General features: G+C 49.5%; 1 protein-coding gene across 2 annotated transcripts in view; it reads left to right on the top strand.

Annotated features, from left to right (window-relative positions):
• Il6r (interleukin 6 receptor) overlaps positions 1-17,800 on the top strand; it is a 34,967-nt gene extending 17,167 nt beyond the window's left edge. The window contains exons 4-10 of one of the 2 annotated variants that reach the window (XM_036190565.1): positions 1,038-1,222; positions 1,563-1,729; positions 2,282-2,423; positions 11,869-11,912; positions 12,873-12,942; positions 13,767-13,866; positions 16,688-17,800. In XM_036190565.1, the coding sequence (XP_036046458.1) occupies positions 1,038-1,222; positions 1,563-1,729; positions 2,282-2,423; positions 11,869-11,912; positions 12,873-12,942; positions 13,767-13,866; positions 16,688-16,919 (940 nt within the window). In that variant the 3' untranslated portion in view covers positions 16,920-17,800. The remainder of the gene's footprint in view (positions 1-1,037; positions 1,223-1,562; positions 1,730-2,281; positions 2,424-11,868; positions 11,913-12,872; positions 12,943-13,766; positions 13,867-16,687) is intronic. The other variant, XM_036190566.1, reaches the window with a different exon arrangement.
• The last annotated feature ends 567 nt before the right edge of the window (positions 17,801-18,367 follow it).

Below are 18,367 nucleotides of genomic sequence, written 5' to 3'. Positions count from 1 at the left end.
TGTTCAGTCCCACCCAGGCTACCTGTGTGGTTGCACAGAACTCTTCATCAGCTGGTTGTTGGTGTTTGTGGGCATCAAGCCTGGCCCCAACCAAGAGCAGCAAGAGCAGGAAGTGATCAAGAGTAGGCACCCCGGTTGGGGATTTAGCTCAGTGGTAGAGCGCTTGCCTAGCAAGGCCCTGGGTTCGATCCTCAGCTCCAAAAAAAAAAAAAAGTAGGCACCAGAGCAGAAAACATGAAAGCCGATTCACCCGGGAGCTCTACTTCAGGGCAGTAGATGCACAAGGTGTACCAGGGTGGAGCCTGGTACTCTCAGGTCTCTCACTGAAGGGTCTGGGAAACACCCCCAGCACGTATGAGAGAACTTACATATTAGGAAACCAGTGTGGTGACCAGCAAGGGTTGGGCCCAAGGTTCATACCTGGGTCTGAGGTTGGTTACTTGTTTCCCAGTGTCAGGAAAGTGGGAGGGGTCTCAGGTTTCCAGGTCAGGTGGGATGATGGTATCAGACTTCCCTTGACCTTCATCAAGATGCAGACCCCCTCCCATCTATCCCCCTTACATTGAGCATTTGCAAAGCGTGCTGCATCACCTGAGGGCAGGTCTTTTGAGCACTGGGATGGGGAAGGACTTTTCTCATTCATTTCTGCGTCCTTTATAGCATGAAGGACAAGAGCCAGGAAGGAATTCAGAGGACACACAGACAAGAGAGAGGCCTCCTCCTCTGCCCCCACCCCCTCCTGCATTGGCTAGGCTTTGCCGTAGACCCTGTTGGATAGCTAGGTATTGGTGCCATTAGCATAGACTATCGGATAGGTACTGATGCCTTTAGCATTCCCATTTTCTAGGAAGAAAAACAAACTTCTTGGATTGAAAAACTTGTACAGAAACTAATAGGAGTTGACACTGACCGAGTTGAAGCCCAGAAGCTAGACATCAGTTCCCAAGCTTTCAGTCCCTGGGCCAGACATAGATTTCTCTTGCCAAAAGAACAGAAATTGCTAGAATGTGTGTGCTCTTCTTCCATTGTGTCCACAGCAACAGCACCAACTCCAAGAGTGACTTCCGGGTGCCCTGCCCGTATTCCCAGAAGTTCGGAGGCTTCTCCTGCCAGGTGGAAATCCTAGAGGGTGAAAGAGTTTACCACGTCGTGTCACTGTGTGTTTCCAACAGTGTCGGAAGCAAGTCCAGCAGCAACGTGGCATTTCAGAGCTTAAAAATTGGTAAGCAGGTCCCAGCCCACAGCTGCTTCCTTCTCTAGTGGGTATGTTCCTGATCTACTTCCGGGAGAGGCAGGGAAGATGTGCAGAGCACCTTGGGAGTTGGGGCCTTGTTGGGGGGGGGGGCTCTCAAGATGAACATGGGGTGCTGAGGGGTGACCCAGTGAATGAATTCTCACCTACTAGGTGCGAGGCCCTGGGTTCCATTCTCACTAAATAAATGAAATGCAAACATTTCTGGGGAGTGGTGTGCCTGGTGTTGGGGGGGGGTCTGCAGAGCTTTTGCTGGTCCCTTCTGTACCATGCTTGCTGCTGCATTAGAAGCTCTATTCCTTCTCCACAGTGCAGCCTGACCCACCTATGAATCTGGTCGTATCGGCCATTCCTGGAAGGCCTCGTTGGCTCAACGTCAGCTGGCAAGACCCTGAGTCCTGGGGCTCAAGTTACTACATGCTGAAGTTTGAGCTCCGATACCGGCCTGTGTGGTCAAAGACATTCACCGTGTGGCTGGTAAGTTCATTCCCTTTTTTTGGAGACAAAGTTTCGCCCTGTAGTAGCCTCGAACTCTTCACCATGCTCCCGCCTTGACCTCCTGTTCCTAAGTGCTGTAATTACTAAAGTGAGCCTCCAGGCCCAGATCAAAACTATTTCTAAACAGAAAAATGCTGCCTAGATACTTGGGGGGCATTCAGGACACTAGAAAATAAGGGGGTTCTGGGTCTGGCTTTGTACCGTTCCTTCCTTCATAGCCCTGGGTGAGCCGTTTAATTTTAGGAGTCTCGGCTGTGTCTTTATAAATGAGACTAAGAATGCGGAGCTCCTTCTGACCGGCCTGCTCGTGGGAATAAAAGCAAAAGGTCAATGCTGGGTTCCCTGGAAAGGAAGGGCTGCAGCTTGAAGGGTTCTCTAACCCACAGTGACGGACGCAAGCCCGTGTGGCTGAGAACAACTCCATCTCACTCAGCCTGTCTGCCAAGTGGAGAGCAGGCTGGTCAAGGGTGCCCTCCCCCTGTAATGTTGCCCCACCAGGGCCCCTGGGACTCACCGTGTCTCTGTCCTCAGCTCCAGGCGGCCCAGTACCAGTGCATCATCCATGATGCCTTGCGAGGAGTGAAGCACGTGGTTCAGCTCCGTGGAAAGGAGGAGCTTGAGACTGGCCAGTGGAGCGAGTGGTCCCCGGAAGTCACGGGCACTCCTTGGATAGGTACCTGGGTCTACACGGAGGGAGGTTGGGACAGAGTGTATCAGCAGTCCAGTACCGTATGGCAAGGCATGCTGAGTCAACCACCCCCAACCCCTTCATTTCATTTCATTCAGAGAGTACTTCTTTTAGTCCAGGCAGGCCTAGAACTTTCTACACAGTTAAGAAAAGCTTGAGTTTCTGATTCTCTGGCCTCCACCTCCCAACCACTGGGTCAATCACAGCGCTATTTGCCCAAGTCTGGCAGCTTGTCTGCGTGTCTTACTCCAGTCACTAATGCTCTGAATCCCAGGCTCTCAGACCTGGAGGGTCAAGTCCAGCTGCACTCATGTGTTGGGAGCTCACTGGAGGCTGGGCCCGTTTCTCCTTACACTTCTTCCTTCTAGTAGGCAAGCCTCAATTGAGGGCAGCAGGGAGGGGGCGAGGGCAGAGGATGGGAGGATCTCCAGAGAATTATTATATGATTAATTGACTAATGCTATTTATCTTAAATGACAAGGTGGTAATGTTTGGGGGGAATTATTGAAATCTCCCAAAGCGTGTATGTGAGTCACTTCTCACTGTTAATGACAAAAGTCTGAACAGTCGGCTTAAGGGCAAAGGGACTCTTTGACGCTGAGTTTCTGAGGACTGGGGCTGGTTGGCTGGTTCCATTGCTTTGGGTCTGAGGTGGCACAGAGAAGGTGTGACAGACCTGAACTGCCGACCTCTGGGCATGGAAGCAGGAAGCAGAAGAAACAGGCTAGGACAAGATGTCCCCTTTAAGGGTGTACCCAGTGACCTTCTTCCTTCAATTAGGCCCCACCTCCCAGTAATACCAAATTATGATTCCAAGCCAGGTATGGTGGTGCACGCCTTTAATCCCCTTGGTACTTGGGAGGCAGAGGCAGGTGGATCTCTGAGTTTGAGACCAGCCTGGTCTAAAGAATAAGTTTCAGGACAGCTGGAACTATATAATGAGGCCCTGTCTTGAAAAACAACAATAATAATAATTTGAAAAGAGGTTAAGTCAGAGGCAAAGCCTCAGCTCTGTATACTGCATTGTATTAAGATGAAGCCTACACAGCATGTGAGTGTTGGGTATATTTCGTATCCAGACTTTAAAACATGCTTCTAACAAAACAAATTCCAGGAAGATAGAAGGAAGATAATAAGTATCAGCAGTTTGTTTTGCTTCAGGGCTCCACAGGTAACCCAAACTGTTCTCAAACTCAGACTCAGCTGTAGCAGGAATCTTAAAGGTTCTTATTAATGAAGTCAAACCTGAGGCCAGTTATTGGGGGGTGAATGCTGGAAGATCAGAGACACAGAACAAGCCACAGCTATCTCACCTTGCTAGTTCCTCAGGTGATCCTGTTTCCTCAGGCTGGAAGCTTCTGAGTCCTCATCCCAATGGCTCTCAGCTGAACTGTTGCTCCAAAGCCTGAACACTTAACCAACCAAATGCTTAACTCCCTTAGTTCCTGATCCTCACGCCTTAAATACCTTTCTCTTTCTGCCCCCACTCCCTGGGTTTTAAAGGTTGGGTTTCTGGGATTAAAGGTGTGGGTCACCATGCTTAGCTGTTTCTAAAGTGGCCTTGAACTCAGAGAGCCTGGCTAGCTCTGCCTCCCAAGTGCTGAGATTAAAGGCATGCACCACCACCACCCAACTTCTGTTATGGCTTGCTCTTCTCAATTTCTAGCCACCATTTTTGGCTTTGGTCTAGTGGCTGTCTGTTCTCTGACCCCAGATATGTTTATTTTGGGGAACACACAATATTTCAGGGAACACAATACCCACCACACTCAGCCTCCCAGTTTGAGAGATTACAGGCATGTGCCACCACTCCAATCTTCTGAAACTTTTATCAATTAATACATGTCCATGGGAAAGAAGTACATGGACTCATGATTCTGCTCATCAGCTGGTGCCTGCTTTCCTGGAGTTCCCTTTGGAGTGCTTCTGCATCTGCTAATGTCCTTCTTAACTCTAGACCTCAAACTTAATGTATTGGCTTCTCCTTTTGCTCCTTGATAAAACCCGCTTGAGATGGCATCTACTGGTACCTTACTGTGAAAGGTTAGTAACCAACCTCCAGACAGCCCAGGGCTCAAGGGAAATCCACAGAGTCTAGACTTTGCGTACTAGACTTTTCTATCTGAGGGGGTTAGGGAAAAAGACACTCACACACTCTCTTGATAATTTCCTTCTTTATTCTCTAGTCTCTGTTCCTTATACTACATGCATTTTTCTACAACTTACATACCCCAACAAGATCTTTCAGACAATACAGGAATCACAGTGTGGGTACATTCTTTTTTCCAAGTGAATGATTATAATGGGTACAGGTAAAAACATGTTTTTCATCTGCCTTACATGATTAAAAACAGAGTCACCCTGATAACCCACATATATTACATCTAAGTAACTTGTTACAGATTAACAGAACATGAACAAGCAGAAGGCATTTTTTTTTTTTCCTCAGCCAACTCTTTTGTTGGCAGGCTGCATGTTGTGGTTAAAAAGAATCCATCACTTTATTATTTTATCTTGAAAGGTCATCTTATAAGGAATCTTAAAGGAATCACAAATGTAAGATTTTGTACATAGAAACAATCAGTCAGCTGTACTTTAGGGTACATACCTAGAGTGAGGGTAGGAACGGGTACAAGGAATTAATCATCACCTTTGATTATCAACCAAACCTAGAAAGGAAAGTATGTTAGCTAGCAACAACTGGGCTGCTTTGTATTTTTGATACTAATCTAATGAGTCTATAATTGAGCTGTGTGTCGTTGTGAACTCTAGATTGTTTTCTGGGATTTTTTGTCTTAAGGCTATTATCAAAGCATCTGATTTAACCTGAAGTTATTTTAAAACTTTGTTTCAGCTAATGATGAGATCCTGGTTCCAAACAACTACAACAAAAACCCACAATTTTTTTTTTGATAGTGGTACAATGTGCATGACATAAAATTTATGTTAAAAACTCTTGCAGGAGATTTTTGAGGTTGGGCCTCATCATGTATTCTAGGCTGTCCCAAGCTCTGGTTTTACATTACTACAGGCGTGCGCACCACCACCCCTTGTTATTATAACCGTGTGTGTGCGTGCGTGCGTGCATGTGTTTGTGTGTGCGTGTGTGCGTGTGTGCGTGTGTGTGTGTAGACCAGAGGTCAGCCTGCTGTGTTGTTCTTCGTGGACTGTCTCTGCTCACTTTTTGCGGTAGGTGCTGATCTCACTGGCCCGGTGTTCACTGAGTGGGTTAGGCTGGTATAGCAGAGAGGCCCTGGGATGCTCCTGGCCCCATCTCCCTAACCCCCAGAGCCGAGATCACACAGCCATGTCCCCACACCTGTTTTGTTTTGTTTTCTGACATGGGTTATGGGGGATTGAACTCAGGTCCTCACGCTTGCAAGGCCAGCCCTGATTTTAACCTTGGTTCAGTGGCATTAAGTACATAGCCTAATGCTGCCCACTGGTCTCCACCCATCTCCAGATGGAATCCCACGCCCTTGAACACTTCCCATTCCCTCCCTCTTCCCTAGCTCCTAGCAAGGCGCTTTCTACTTTCTGTTTCTGAATTAGACTGTTTTAAACACTTAAGGTAAGTGGGGTTGTACGGAAACCTGACTCATCTCACTTGGCGCAGTGTCTTCAAGGTCCGTTCAAGCTGTGGCGTGGGTCAGCATTTCTTTCCTGGTAGAGGCTGGGGAACATCTTGCTGTGCACAAACATCATGCTCCATTTCTCCGAATTTGACAGTAGAGACTTGGGCTGCTACTTCCTTTTGGTATGTGACTGATGCTGCTGTGAACCATCTACTGAGTATAGATGTGGGACTGCTTACTTACTGTGTCACACGGCAAGTCTGGCAAGTCTGTGTTTCGTGTTGAAGGAACGGCCACACTGCTTTCTCTAGAGGCCGCTCCACTTCGACTTCACAAAGATTCCCTCTTTTTGAGACAGGGTATAATTCTTTCTGACATAGAATGCATGATGTGGACCAGGCTGGCCTCAAACTCATAGAGATCCTCGTAAATCAATCTCTCTCTCTCTCCCTCTCCCTCGTGTGTGTGTGTGTGTGTGTGTGTGTGTGTGTGTGTGTGTGTGTGTGTGTGCGCGCGCGCGCGCATTTCCCAGGCTGGCCTCAATCTCGTCTCAGCCTCTCTAGTAGCTAGGACTACAGCATCTACCCCTTACCTAGTGTCCCACTTTTCTTTCTGATTTGTTTTGTTGAGATGGCCTACAAGTGCTCACCACCACACGCCACTATTTATCTCCTTTAGAGAAGTGTCTGCTCATGTGGAAAGGTCTATAAGCACACTGCCTCAATTTCCCTGCATTAGGAAATATTAGTTATTTGGCACTCTTACCCTGTGAGGAAACTGCCGTATCTATAACATTTTAATATATATATGCCAGGCTGTGGTGGCGCACGCGTTTAATCCCAGCACTCGGGAGGCAGAGGCAGGCAGATCTCTGTGAGATCGAGGCCAGCCTGGGCTACAGAGTGAGTTCCAGGAAAGGCGCAAAGCTACATAGAGAAACCCTGTCTCGAAAAAAACAAAAACAAAAAAGTTATAGATAAAACTTGCTATGTAGTTCCAGCCAGCCTTGAACTCTTTGTTGAGATCCTCCTGCCACAGCCTCATATTTATTTATCAGTTTACTTACTTACTGCACCTGTTGGGGTCAAAGGACAATTTGTGATTATTGGCTCCTTCCTCTTTGTGTGTTCTTTGAATCAAACTCAGGTCCATCAGGCTTCATGGCAAAGCATTCTTACCCACTAGGTCATCTTGCCTGCTGGCCTCAGCCTCTGGAGTGCTGGGGACTCCGGGTGTGGGCCTCCATACCGGGCTTAATGTCCTTACTCCGGAGGTCAGCTTCAGTGCTGACCCCTGCATGTCTGCTAACCACACCCGTTTTTCAGGTGAAGAGGATGGGAGTTGGAGGAAAAGGATCTGGCAGTATCTCCTATCCTGCTGGGGCTTCAGCAGGAGGTCACAGTAACTGTCGGGGGGGGGGGGGGGGGGGGGGGGCTGGGGGTCGGGGGTGCCCCAGAAAGCTGAGTCCACATGGTCCTGCAGCTCCAGGGGATTTTGTTCCTCTCCACAGAGCCTTCAGTGGGACTGGTGCAGGTTCAAGGGCTCTGGGCTGCAGTCTCTGGAGAGGCCCTGCTCTGCCCTCCCCCGCGTTTCCCCCTTCTGTCTCTAACTCCCTTTTCTCAGACCTTCCATCCTCCTGCGGCATCACCTGCAGCTGGCACCCAGCGCTCATCTGGAGGCAGGGGCTCTGTCTCCGGTCTGATAGCTGGCGCCGTCCCTTGCTGGCATGACTTTGGGGAAGTACCTAACTCGGCCCCAGTTTGGTTATTTGTCACTTAGGATACTGACACCTGCCTAAAAACACCCAGACCCAGCACCTGCGTCCCAGAGCCTCGAGGCCTCAGTGGCATGGGAAGTGGCCTCACAGTGCAGGCTGTGAGCTAGCTTTTACCCAGGACTCCAAGACATCTTCCCCAAGCCTCATGCTTCCAGCATCCCCAGTGCCAGGATTGCAGGAGTGCCCCCAGGCCAGTGCCACCCCGTGCAGTGCTGAGGGTCAAACTGAGTTACACCTCCGGGTCCCAAGTGGATTTTTTTTTCTTTTTTCTTTTCTTTTCTTTTTTTTTTTTTTTTTTTGTGCTGAGGATGGAACCCAGGGCCTTGCCCTTGCTAGGCAAGCGCTCTACCACTGCGCTAAATCCCCAACCCCAAGTGGATATTTTAAAACTTTTTAAAATGTTCATTATTGGAGCCAGACAGACTTGGTTTAAATGCCACTTTGGGAGCTGAGGGGATGCTTGCTGGGATTGGGGCTTGCTGCGGCCAGCCTAGCTCCAGATTCAGTGAGAGACCCTGTCTCCAGGGAAGCAGACAGTGGCAGAGCAGGGAAAGGATCCCGGGAGCAGGAGGTGACAGAGCAGCAGGGTGCTTGATGTTTTCGGGCATCTGCACACTTGCATGGACACACACACACACACACACACACACACACACGAGAGAGAGAGAGAGAGAGAGAATAAATATATAAAAATCACAGCTTTGCCACTTTCTGCTAACTTTGAGAAAGTTATTTTCCCCCTTTTTGCCTCAGTTTTCCCATCTTTAATTTTTTTTTTAAGCTGAGGATTTACCACTGAGCTAAATCCCCGACCCCTTTACTTGTTTCTTATTGTATTTTTTTCCAGTATGTGCTGTGTATGTGAGAGTAGGCATGCTTGCTACAGCACACGTTTAGAGGTCAGATGACAACTTTGAGGAATTGATTCTCTGCCGCCCCCCCCCCCGGCCCCCCAAGTTCTGTGGGTGGACTTTGGGTCTTCTGGCTTATGACTAGCGCTTTTACTGAGCCATCTTGCTGGCACACTCCATACTTATTATTTTAAAATTTTATTTGATGTGTATGGGTATTTTGCCTGCATGTATGTATTGCACCACACGGGTGCCTGGTGCCCACGGAGGCCAGAAAAATGCATTGGATCCCCTGGAACTGGATATACAGCTGATTTGGGGCTACTGTGTGGGTGCTGGGAACTGAACCCAGGTTCTCTGCAAGAACAGCAAGGGCTCTTAATGGCTGAGCGGTCTCTCCAGCCCACTCCCAGCTTTAGATCCCAGCAGGTGTGGTGGCTCACATCTGTAATCAAGGGCTTGAGAGGCTAAAACTGGGGATTGCTGTGAGCCCCAGGCCAGCCTGGGCTTCAGAATGAGACCCTGTCTCAAAGATCAAACAATGACAAACACAACAGGCATCGTGTCCTACTCTGCAATTCAACCCCCACCCCACCCCCACCCCACCCTCCGGAGGCAGAGGCAGGAGTCTAAGTCAGTTACATAGTGAATTCCAGAAAAGTTGAGCTAAAATGTGAGACTTTGTTTCAAAATCGAACAGCATCAACAACAAACATGAGGGAAGGTATGGTGATCCCAGCGCTCGTTCCAGGTCAAAGGTCAGCCTGGTTTATCTACCTAGTAAGTTCCAAGTCATTGTAGGTGACAGAGAGACCTTGTCTTACAAAACCAATCCATCTGTGCACACATGTATGCAGTCCCTGGTGGGACTTGATGAGGCTTATGGCCAGGGTTCTGAGGCCCCTGGAAGGATGAACCTGGAAGGTTTCATGAAAAGTTGAACTTGATGGGCTGAGAGGTCATCCGTGGTTGGACATATTTTTCTGTTCATTGCTGCCCTCCTGGTTTTAGCGTTTTGTTTTGTTTTTGTTGTTGTTATTATTTTTTTTTTTTTCCAAACAGTTTCTCTGCATAGCCCTTACTGTCCTGGCACTCACTTTGTTGACCAGCTGGCCTCGAACTCAGAGACCTGCCTGCCCCTGCCTCCCGAGTGCTGGGATTATAGGTGTGCGCCACCATTGCCCTGCTGAACTGTTCTTTTTAGGCAAGGCCGAGACAGCATAAAGGCATGGGATGCTGAGTCCTTGCCACAATTTGAGGTTCATTCATGAGTTTACTTGCTGTGTGAACTTAGACAATTGCCTTCCCTCTCTGGGCCCATTTCCTTTATAGACAATGAAGCGGGTAGGTGACATGGTTCTTTCTCCAGCGCCTTCGCTGTTGCTGTGTGGTTTTCTCTCCTTCTGGAGGTGGCGTAGCCCATTGAGACTTCTCTCCCAAGCAGAAACAGACTCACCCTCTCCTCTGCCTCTTAGCGATCTGGTACTCTACTCCTGGGTTGGGGTGCTTGTAATGTCTGATGCTTGGTGGTATTTTTAACTTCTTAGTGGAAATGCTGAGAGAGGACAAGAAGATCTGAGTGGTTCCACCCCTTGCCCGGCCAGGGTCAGAGCCAGGTCCCTGGGGCCTAGCTCCGCTTTGATTCTGCCTCTTGCCTCAGCCACGGAAGACAGTGCCCAGGAGGGCGTGGCCTCTGCCACAGCTGTCCCCACCCCTCTTCATCAGGGTTTCCTTCACCTCTCCCAGCATGAGTCACTGATCCCTCATGTATTTTATTGCAAAAAGACGAGCTTAAGGAATTACTGTTAATAGTGCTTATATCTTGAGCTAGGTATCCTTCTGGCTTTTCCCTTCCTGTGTATGTATGTATTGTAATATATACTATATGATAATATAAACATGAGCTTTAGAAACTTTGGATCAAAATAGGCCTTTTTTATTCATTACATCATATCTTCAATGTTTTTTATACGTTCTGAAGTCTTATTTACTTATTTATTTTTAAAGATTTAGCTCCTCTGTTTCCATCTTTGCTTTATGTCTGTGGGTGTTCTGCCTGCACCTTGCCTGTTCACCACCTGTATGCAGCGCCTACAGAGGCCATCTGGAGGAGCTTCAGGTGGACTGGAGTTATAGAGGGCTGTGAGCTGACCTGTGGGTGCTGGAAATCAAACCCGGGTCTTCTGGAAGAGCAGCTGGGCTCTGAGCCACCTCTCGGTCTCTCCAGACCCCTTGACATTTTATTTTTTGTTTTTGTTCTTAAGTACTGGTTGGCTTGGGATGCTCTGTGTAGACCAGGCTGGCTTTGATGTTCCAAGGTCTGGGATTAAAGGCATGCACCCTGAAGTTTTATTTTTAGTAGATACAGAATAATCAGGCACATTTGTGGGAACATGTAATGCTTTGATACACATTTATATTGGTGAAATTATTAAGGCCACTCCACGTAGTTAAAAGGGAGGTTTATTTTGTGGGGTAACTTACAATAAAGGGATAGGTTGTAGGGTCTGGCAAAGGTATGGCTCAGTCTGGTGGTGTTTTCTCAAGAACTCTGCTCGGTCTACCTCCAGCGTCCAGGATCCCAGAACCAACAGAGAGACCTCCTCTCGATCCTGGGTCTTCCGCTTCCTCCTCCGCCCTGCCTTGTGGGCGTGACCATTACCGAAGCCTCAATGAGGGTTGGAACTTCCAGGCCAATGCTGGGATAGCTACCCGATACAGATTTACATCATGTAACACAAAACAGATTTTCCTCCAGGTTACTGTCTTATATGGCTCTGTTGTAATAGACATGGCTAGTCCTCTAGTGTTGGAGAGTTCCTTATTCCCAGATTCTGCTTTTAAAAAATAATACTGTATAGCCCAGTGGCAGTGGTGCATTCCTTTAAATCTCAGCTCTAGGGAGGCAAAGGCAGGTGGATCTCTGTGAGTTTGAGGTCAGTCTGATCTATAGGGTTCCGGGACAGCCAAGGCTACCTAGAGAAACCCTGTCTCAAAAACCCCAAACCAACCAACCAGCCAACCAAAAAACAAACAAACAAAAGGATTATATGTTTTGTTTTTGAGACAGGGTCTCCTCTGTTCTTGCCGTGAACTTGAGGCACTCCTTCCCCCTCGGGTTCCCGGGTGTTAGGATTCAGATGTGCCACCATACCCAGCTCATTGTGTTGATCTGACTGGGTTCTGGGGTCCACAGGTCCCTAACACAGCTCTTCTTGTACCAACAGAGCCCAGGAGCACCCCTGCCGGGATCCTTGGAAGCCCCACGCAGGTGAGCTTTCCCTCAGAAAGGGCCAGGACATGCACTGCCCCACCCCAGAATACGGTTTCAGTGCCGTTTGGGTCTTCTAGAGCGTGGCTGTGGGCCAGTTCCCTTCCCTCGAAGCTGTAAGGCGCCATCTGCCTGGCTCTGGTGGCTACTGTTTCATCCGGAGCTGTTTGGACACCACTGACAGCTTGCTTTGAGACCAGATTCAGTTTATCCATGGCCTCCCCTGTGGTAGCCTGGTATCGTGAAGTATTGGAAAGAGGATTATGTCTGAAGCTGCTTAACAAATTCCTTTACTAATCCAATTTCCCATCCAACTCTATCTCTCTGAGTGGTCCTTAATTCCCTCAGTACTGAGCGGGAGCCTTTGTTCCTCTGCCCCCCAATGCATAGAGATGGAGGCAGAGGTCTGGGCCTCACATGCAGGCTTCCCAGGACTGCCCTAGAAGGGATGTCTTCAGGGGCTGCCCTTCCTTGTGAGGCTTTTTGGTGCCTTTACAGGCAGAGGCAGGTGAATTCTTTCCTGTCAAGTCAGAGAGCTCCAGGCAGGTCCTAAGGAACAGACACTAACTGAGGACTGGCCACCTTCTCCACGGTGTGGGTCAAATCTCAGAATTAGCTCCAGAAGCAGAACTTAAGCCTATCTGCCTATCACGTAGCTAGCTAGCGAGAAGTGGAGCTGGGATGCTGGGACGGGCTTTTTCCGGGAGGCTACCACTGCACCTGGCAACAGACCCCATGGACAGCTGCTTTGTTTACTGAGCATGTCCTCCGTGCCCCCAGCAGAGACATGGGTGGAAAGAACTCTTCCCCTGGGGTAGGGAAAGTGAGCTCATGAACAACACCAGTGACAGTTGACAGAAATCGGGCATGGACAGGTTCAGGAGACCGAAAGGAGGTGGTGGCTTTGCGGAAGTGCGGATGAATGTGGAGCAAGCTGATGATGAGGGTCATCTCTCCTAGGTCTCTGATGAAGACTATGATGATGAGGAGGGGGATCAGTACAATTCTCTAGAAGCAACAAGCAGCCCGGGTAAGCGCTAGTGTCTTGGTCTTCCTCTGGCCTGCAGAAGAACTCTCACTTGGACTCTTAGCAGAGGATCAGAGGCCACAGCAGTCTTCCGTCATTCTATGTCACTCATTGCAATAGTTAGGACTGAGCCCTGGGCCTTGAGCACGCTAGGCCAACCTCTGCCGGCGAGCTGCGGCACCAGCTCATCTTTCGTTACTTCGTCTGCTGTTGTCTGCTAAGACACAGTGAGGCCCACTAGACTAGACCAGTAAGCTGACTTGTAGTGGGTCTACAGTCTGACTGTGGTCGGCATTGCTGGAGATGGAAGTGGAGGATCTGTGGAAGGGAACTGGCTTTGTTGGCAGAGTTGCACTGGCCCAGCCAAGAGTGTGGTCTCTCATTTGACGCCTAAAGGTTTCTAGGGACTGGGCCACAAAGGAGCTCCGTAAAGGTAGACAGGGAGAGCATTTTGGGTGGGAAGGGAGATCAGGGGAGAGCTCTGCAGGAGAAGGGACGTGGCATGTATGGAGCTTGAAGGCCAAGTTGGGGATAGACGTGAGATGACACCCCAGGGGAGAAATGGGCCCCCAATACTTGTTGAAAGTCCTTGAGTCTCTGTCTCTCACGTGCCCTCTGCCTGGCAAAGCCCTCCAGTTGGCTGCCAGCAGAGAATGAGCCCCACACCGCCTGTGAGTGGTGCAGCCATGATTCGAGGAGTCTCTTCAGAACTGGCTTTGGCCAGCAAGTTGGCAATTTTAGTACCCGCCGACTGACTGACTGAATTTTCCCTCCTCCCCTTCATCCTAACTTCCTTTTCTCTGTTTTCCCCCCACCCCCCACCCCAGCCTCAGTACAAGAATCTTCCTCAATATCGCTTCCCACATTCCTGGTGGCTGGAGGAAGCCTGGTGTTTGGGTTGTTCCTTTGCGTCGGCATCATCCTGAGGTGAGATGGATGAGTCCTGGGGCTGGGTGCCGTACTGTGTCTTAGCTTTCATCTGCCCCTGAGGGCGTCAGAACCTCGTTCCTTTCTTTACTCAGCAAATGAGCACACAACACACACACACTACACTCACACAGCCAGAGACATCAGGCTGTGCTCAGCCCCGGACTATTCCTCTTGGATCCTTCCCTCCTTTCCTTATTTTCAGTGTGCGAGTTCAAATCCAGGGCTAGGCAGAGGCTCTGACATTGAGCTGTATCCCTGGCCTCAAATTGTGATTTTTTTCCAGCGAGGTAGTGAGCAAACTATTGAACAACGATGAAGGTAAGGATCTGAGCGGGCTGAAACAGCTTTATACACTGGGGCCAAACAGGAGAGTACCAACACCTGAGAACTGCCGCTTGACGCCTCGCCATAGGCAAAGACTCAGTGTTCTGCCTCTAGTTCTGCATTCGTGTGTGTGTGTGTGTGTGTGGGGGGGGGGTGTCTACTGTTACTTGCCACATTTATTCTGTGTATATAACTCTAAATTCTGTGCTCAGTAGTTAAGAGTACTTAGTGTTCTTGCATAGGACCTGAGTTGGTTCTCAGGACCTGAGTTGGGTGATTTGTACTACCTGTAATTATAGCCCCAAGGGATCCAATACCTTCTTCCGGTTTTTTTGGACACCTACATTCGCATGCACATACCCACACAGATACACATGCATATAATTAAAAATAATTTAAAAAATACTTCTAAATCCTACCTTTAAAAAAGTATTTTCACATTTTTTTTGTAAATATTTTCACTTTGTTGTTGTTGTTGTTTGTGTTCTAAAGACAGGGTTCTCTGTAACCCTGGCTGCCCTAGAACTCACTTTGTAGACCAGGCTGCCCTCGAACTCACAGAGATTGCCTGCCTCTACTTCCCGAGTGCTGGGATTAAAGGCACATGCTACCACATCTGGCCCAGTTTCACACTCTTTGTACACCTCATATTCATTAGCAGTAAGTTTTTCTTGTAAGGACATAAACCCAGTTAACTGTTAGCAGGGATTAGAAGATGTTTTGCATTGATAAAGAGCACTGTGCTTTTAAGCATCTTTGTGCTTTTAAAGGTCTTCCATGTTTATATCATTGTCTTAGTCAGTGTTCTACTACTGTGAAGAGACACATGACCCTGGCAACTCTTATAAGAGAAAGCATTGAAGTGGAGGCTTCTTTACAGTTCCAGAGGCTTAGCCCTTTATCATCATGGCAGGGAGTGTGGAGGCAGGCATGGTGCTGGAGAAGTTCTTGAGAGCTACATCCTGATCACAGGCAAAGAAAGAGGGAGGGAGGGAGGGAGGGAGGGAGGGAGGGAGGGAGGGAGGGAGGGAGGGAGGAAGGGGGAGACTGGGCCTAGCTGGCTTGGGCTTTTAAAACTCCAAATCCCACCGATAGTGACACACTTCCTCCAACAAGCTCGCACCTCCTAATCCTTGTAATCTGTTTAGAGCACACCACTCCCTGGTGACGAGGCATTCAGGTATACCAGCCCATGGAGGCCGGTCTTACTGGAACCGCAGTCATTTTTAGGGTATTTTCTGAGAATTCCTGGGTCAGAGGGTCTGAGTGCTTTGCAGTGAGTCCATGGTGTGACAGTGTCGTAGAATTCTCACAGGGAGAATTCCACTCAGAGACTGGGCACACTCCCTTCACACCCCTGCTGGGCTCTCTTCCTGCATCCAAGTAACATTCTGCAGATTGTTTGTGCTGTTTGCCTAACAGGCCAAGAGCCAACGGCAGATTCAGAGCCAGCTATCAATCATGTATCATAACAAGAACAAGAATAGTCTGCTGGTACAGAAAGAAAGCCCAAGAGAAAGGCCTAAATCTTGTTTTTCCTATCGGTGTCCCCCTCCTCCCTCACAGCCCTTCCTTGGGTAATTGGCATGTGATGGAATTGAGTGGGGGTCACCTTACTCCCCGCTTTGGGGGTCCATACACAGCAGGTCAGCTGTAGAGGAGGTCAAAGAAGAAGAGGAGGCCCTGGTCTAGCACCCCTAGAAAGGGGCCCTTGGGAAGGAGCCCCCCCCCCCCCCTTTGCAGATCTGTATCTGCGGCTCAGCTTTCTTCACGCTGTCAGCTGACTTTCTCATGGTTGCTGAGCCTGGCCTCTGGCCCAGATGGCGTGCTGAGGAGGCTGTGATCAGAGCGATGCCTATCTCCTTCCTGCCCGCCATTGACTTTCCTGTCAGATGAGTCAACACGTGCCAGCGGTGCCCTCCTCGGAGCATGAAGTCCCTCCCTCCTGGGGTGGGGTGTCTGGAGGTCTGAGGATGGGACAGCTGACGGCACAGGACAGGAGAGAGTACAGGGACCACACCGCCTGCTTTCTGCTACTCATCGTGGGCTGTGAATGATCTGCCTCCTGCCAGCCTTAGTTGGACCGGGTTCCATTTTCCTTCCCCACTGAGAGAACATTCTCCTCCTTTTTTTACGTGAACGGATAAAGAGCTGATGGTATCCTCCTGCCTCACGGGCAGCCTCCGGCACAGAGCAGGTTAAGGGGCTGTAGGGTGACTTCCGGAGTGCACAAAGGACACTCACTCACATTTCTTCCCCTGTGTAAATGGGGCCAGAGAGGTGTGGTCTTGGTTTGGAACCTCACCAGCCCTTCAGGGTGTGGGGAGTCCTCTGGTGATGATAATATGAGAGTGGAGTCGTCAGCATTTCTGTAAGCTGAGCCTGGGCACACCTAGCAACCCGGGCAGCCAGCTGCTGCTGCTGTTCTTCACCATGACATTGGCCTGAGAGGAAGCTCACATCTGCTTGTTTGCTTTTGTGTGTTTGTGTAAAGGCTCAAGAAGACATGGAAGTCCCAGGCCGTGAAGGAGAGTAAGATGAGTTCTCCCCCGCCATATTCCTTGGGACAGCTGAAGCCGACCTTCATCTTGGTCCCTCTCCTTACCTCCGCAGGGTCCCACAACAGCTCTAGGCCCGACAACACCGTAAGCCATGGCTGCCTGGGTGTCAGGGACCTGCAGAGCCCTTATGGCAGCAGCAATAGAGACTACTTATTCCCCGGATAGACGTCTGGATGGTACCTGGCAGCTGGCACTGTGTCAGGAGATGGGCACACAGGTTTCTTACTGCTATTCCAGCTCACCTGGGTCGGGGGTGGGGGTGGGGGTGGCCGCAGCTCCGTTTCCGAGGAGAATCTTGCAGAAGATTCGGGAACCGGTCAAGACTGGTATGCTACATACGCTCCAAAGGAAGGGGCCTCCATGAAGAGACCTGCGGTGACTCTGGATAGAGGTGCTCATCTACACACTGATAAGCCTTCACAAGCTGCACCCTCAGGATAGCCTCAGTTAGAGGTACCAAAGGTTGCCCCAGTTGCCTAGCTCTGGCTCACTGCCCTAACCCACCTTTTAGCTTGAACTCTTAAAATCCAAGCACCTTTGACATTCTCTTTTCCGAGGCCAGTAAGGCTTGGCAGGAAGCTCGTTCCTTCCTTCTCAGCACCTGGAAAGCCGTTGGAAAAGCAGCTGGAAGGTGGTTGTGGTGACTGATATCTCAGGGCCTGGCGGGTTTAAACGGAATGACAATTAACTTCTTATAAGCATTTTTCAAATGTGAAGGACAGCCCTAGGCACTGACGGCTGTAGAAGTTTGCTCTCCGTCTTTGATCTCAGGACTTCAGGAGAAGAGAAGCAGAAAGGGAGTAGGGACGGACAGATGTCCACTGTCCCTGTTGTAGTTGAGGGGGCACAGCCTCTGAAGACATGTTTTCTGTCCTCCACTACTCTCCCAGGGGAGGGATGGTGTTAGTGAGGGCCTGCCTCTGCCAGGGCGAGAGTGTGTAACTGCTTTATTCGAGTCTGGCCTATACTGGTTTCAACTGGATCTGAGCTACTAGACAAGATGACATTCATGCAGAAAGAAAAATTTAACTAGCAAGAAAGCGCCCCCCCCCCCCCCCCCCCCCCCCCCCCCGCGCGCCTTGAGACAGGATCACAGAGATCCGCCTGCCTCTGCCTCCCGAATGCTGGGATTAAAGGTGTGCCACCACTGCCCGGCCAGCATTTTTATTTTGCTTTTTACAAAACTGTTTCCTGAGCCAGGTGGTAGTGGCGGTGGCGCATGCATGCCTTTAATCCCAGCATTTGGGAGTCAGAGGCGGGCAGATGTCTGTGAGTTTGAGACCAGCCAAAGCTACACAGAAAAACCTTTCTCAGAAAACAAACAACCAAAAAAACCCCAAAAAAACAAAAAACCGTTGCCTGGTGCTCTGGATTCTGGAAGAGGCCACTCACTGTGTGCTCCTGTGTGAACCACCCCTGGGGCGGAGGGTGGGGTGACACCGGAGCTTTGTGTAGCGCAAAAGGCAAGTCAAGTGAAAATCGAGAAAAATGATTGTTTTCTGTAACAGAAAAGACTTTACCTTTTTTTTTTTTTTTTTTTCCTAAAATGTACAGAAATAGTCTGTACTCGTCTTCAGGGAATGAGCGCTTGCCAGGCTCAGGAGGAAGGTGTC

This window comes from Onychomys torridus, chromosome 6 (genome assembly GCF_903995425.1).
Source record: "Onychomys torridus chromosome 6, mOncTor1.1, whole genome shotgun sequence".
NCBI lineage: Eukaryota > Metazoa > Chordata > Mammalia > Rodentia > Cricetidae > Onychomys > Onychomys torridus.
This window is presented reverse-complemented; position numbering and strand designations above follow the sequence as displayed.